A 4,033-nucleotide genomic window follows, 5' to 3' on the forward strand; every position below is an offset into this window, starting at 1 on the left:
ATATCAGATATATAATCTATTTATCTCATTTATCCATTTGTTAAATGAGATAATATCTGATATCTATATCATCTATCCATATCATGATATGATAGATATATATCCTGAGTGGCTATCCAAATAGGTTTGAATTCAAATTCAAAACCCATTTGGATGAGGTTCAAAAGGTTCTAAGGGTCATGCCACATGGGCGCCCAATTTCTAACAATTACGCATGTAACATAATTTGTCGCGTATGTGAAGGCGGACCAATGCCATATGGGGGTCCTCATCTCCAACCATTAAACCATCCTCGTCATGTTCAACTTCTAGTATGGCATTTACTATTGTCATAGCTTCTTCCTTGTCACAGATTGGCTGAACAGTTGTTGGGTTACCTGTGTTTCGCCGTATATAATTATGTAATGCTATTGACGCACCTACTAATTGAACTTGCACATTTGCAAAGTCATACCGAGGCATGTCTCGAATAAACCCCCATCGATTTTTTCAGGCACCGAAAGTGCGTTCCACCACACTGCGTAAGGACGAGTGCACTTTGTTAAATAATTCCCTTGGCGTGTTTGCCATTGCGTTCCGTGCAATACGTCGAAATTCTTGTTGGTGGTAACGGTGGCCTTTGAATGGTGCTAAGTAACCAATCCGGTTTGCATAGCTAGAATCGACAAGATAATATTTGCCTGCAGACATGACAATAATGTATAACACCAAAACGAACATTCTGCGTCATTTTCATATAACGCTTTCTCAGGAAAAAAGTATTTGTTAATAAATCTAATAACATGACCATGTGTTACCTTCGTCAGGATGTGGGAAGGGGACATTGTCATTTGTTAGTATCTCGTTAAATATGCAACTATCACGCATACTTCCTTCCCATCCGCAAGAAATGAATATGAAACACATGTCAAAATCGACAGCGGCCATTATATTTTGCGTGTGACAGTATTTCCTACCGAAATATGTTGCTGCATCTGGCCCCGTAACCCATGCACTGACATGTGTTCTGTCTATTGCGCCAATGTAGTTCTGCAAACATGGATAAATTGTTTTGTTGCGTAAATTGGTAACAAGTGTTTCGTTTTTGCCAAGCGTTGTGCAGTTAATAACAAAAACAAAATATATTATCTTGATTTATATGTCAATCATGTTTTTCAGAAGTACCTTGAACGGTAGGTATTTTCGTCTAGACCGCACGTATGGATGTATACGATGCTGATTGTATGTGGGCCGACAATGAACAACAGTGAACTCTTTCATGGAAGTTAATACGTTATGCACGTGCCTTGACACAGTCTCCCCGGAATGTTGGAACCGTTCTTGGATTTCCCGATATTGCTTCCCTTTCAACACATGGATAAACATCGCAACGCTTTCTTCAACAGCTAAGCCATGGGGACGTTGCGGGACTTGTAACCCAAAATCATTGACTAATGTCTCACACAATGCGGCAAAAACTTCCTTCGGCATGCAAACATTTTCCTCAAATCGACCCATATGCCCCGCATATAGTTCGCATATCCATGTATTCCCGGTTAGTATAGAAGTGCGACACGGCGTTTTATTCATGTGTTTTTCGTACCATTCTGTCGCCAATTGGCATGCTTGTAGAAATGTGCAGTTCTGTTCTTGTTGCACCTGGACCACCATTTGATTAAGCATTTCCGTTATTTCATCATGGTTGCTTCCATCCCAGGGATTCATCGCGTCTTCGTTGATGCGAAACCTACAAGAGTGTCAGCCTTTCAATCGGTTGGCACGTGGTTCATTGACTTAAATTTTATTGAAGTTTGCAATTAGAAAATGCCGACATGTTTTTAATCAAAGTAATGCCGTCACCAATGTCATTTGGAACGCATGATCATATGAATTGCACAAAAAAAAGAAGCTGTTCAACTTATGCTTTACAGGGGGGCCATGGTGGTAACAACCACAAAACTAGCCAGCAAACTAAACTAACAAATGAACTTACGACATATAGGCATTCAAAAGCGTGCAAGTAAAACGTAATTCCCTGTCTTAAACGTACCCACAGAAAATATTATAGCATAAACATCCCATTCATTTCCCAAAAACGAGGCACAACCATGCTTCCGTTCCGTCAACCCATGCACTTACCTAAAACTTGTTGCTGCCCGTAGCTAGTAATAAAAAAACAAAAATGACATAATGAAAACATGCACACACCACCATCCTGTTTTAGTATTGTGCCAACAATACCATAAGTCAAACTTTTAAAAAGGAAGAGAAGGACATGCATCTTCAACACTCGTAACACCGCTACATCACATCCGGCGACCCTGAAACAGGTTTACAAAAGGCGCCGACGCAGTACACTAGAGCTGCTTCTGTGTAAGCCATCCAATGATGTGGTCGTCATCAGGCTGGCACATCATGACCTCCCGATAATCGGCGTTATCCATAAGTGTGGAGGCGAAGTGGAATAACGGTGTACCAATCAGGGATGGAATACTGCTCAATTTATGCATGCACTCGGAAATAGTGTACGGCGATTCGTTGCCTGTGAAGTGCCTCACCGTGACCTACTGATTCTTCGAACGCACAACATCTGTCATTCTGTTCATGCTTTCCGTAATAATGGACGCACCACTTGTTCCCTTCTTCGACTTTGAAACACTTGTTGATGGCGTCTTTCTCCTTTTTGCCTTTTCAATCGGAACATGCTCCAGTGAAGTATCATAATCCACGTCCTGTACTCCTGCGGGTATCGAATCAGCAAATGGCTGGGCTCCCAAACTACGCACTGAATCAGATGAGTCCTCAGCAGGTTCGGGAAGGTTCTTTCCTAGGGTCCAATGATGCTTCCCAGTAGCTGATGCCCCCATGAAGACCGTCTCCATCAAGTCACGGTGTTCCAAAGTTTTTTTCCTGAACTTCGCACACGCCTTGTTGATCTGCAGAAATATAGATGTATGAAAGAGGCAGACGTTATATTTCATATAAATAAATTCTATTGAAGTTAAATGAAGAAGTAAAAAATGTATCCGTAAATGACAAATATAAAACTTGTTTGTACATGTACTTACTGATTCCATCTTGTCCCACCACTCATCAGGTGCCTGAAACAACCCGGTGTCATAGTCAAAGCCTATCCCGGACACTCCCTTGCTTGAATCCATCAACTTTGTCCACGCTTGCCACTCTTTTTTCAAGGTCATGTACTTATTCTTCAACTGTTTCAGTCCATGTTTTTTTCCTGTTTTTTTCTCAAATTTCCTTGCCAATGACTTGTACCCTGCTTGGCTGAGGACTAAGAATGGGCGATTTCCTTTACTAATCTCATTTGCAATCAACTGGAGGAAAACTCGGACTGAGTTACTGTCCTATGACGTCTTGTGGCTTAACTGATTTTGTGTCTCTTCAAGACTGCTTGACTTGTCAATGACAACGCCTTTGCTTTTCGAGTGGTTATGCGGCGAAGTACGTGTCGAAGCCATTACTAATGTACAATTACAAAAGATTACCATCACAAATTTGGTTGTTATATACACACGCATAAGCCATGACACATTAATAACAACAAACAGAGATATATGATGCTAAAGTTAAATTTGCATATAACCATTGAACATTACTAACGTACATACACAAGTTCCATGGAAGTTAGTAGTGGACAAAAATATGATAGTTAGTATTACGGCTCCCATATGCGACAACATACTACCAACATGGTACGAACATACTAACAACATACTGACAACATAGTAACGTCTTTGTACATACTAAGAACATGGTAACGGTGCTTACATACGGCACAACAAAATGACAACGACAATGCAGAGCACATACACAATGGTCTTAAGGACACGCAAGGATTGTTGAATGTTTATGACATCAGCCCGCAATTGCATGGCAATTTCATCTCCGGGTGACGCATAGCCTTGGTTCTTTTGCCTTCGTTCTTCACACCAACCAATCCAACTTACACAGGGCTGATGAGTGAAAATTATGGAACTATTAGTTTCATGGGTTGTTAATGTTCATAAAGTTATGACCGGTAAAGATTGGGTCA

The 4,033-nt window shown here is 40.9% G+C and overlaps 1 protein-coding gene across 1 annotated transcript; it reads right to left on the bottom strand.

Annotated features, from left to right (window-relative positions):
- Positions 1-489: 489 nt before the first annotated feature.
- On the bottom strand, positions 490-1,704 carry LOC145811634 (uncharacterized). The gene is made up of 3 exons (XM_082907570.1): positions 1,165-1,704; positions 798-1,029; positions 490-680 (listed from the first exon to the last, which is right to left on the bottom strand). The coding sequence occupies exons 1-3, from the start codon at positions 1,702-1,704 to the stop codon at positions 490-492; spliced, it is 963 nt and encodes a 320-aa protein (XP_082763696.1).
- Positions 1,705-4,033: the final 2,329 nt, after the last annotated feature.

This window comes from Camellia sinensis, chromosome 2 (assembly GCF_055761805.1).
Source record: "Camellia sinensis isolate YWXY chromosome 2, ASM5576180v1, whole genome shotgun sequence".
Classification (NCBI taxonomy): Eukaryota; Viridiplantae; Streptophyta; class Magnoliopsida; order Ericales; family Theaceae; genus Camellia; species Camellia sinensis.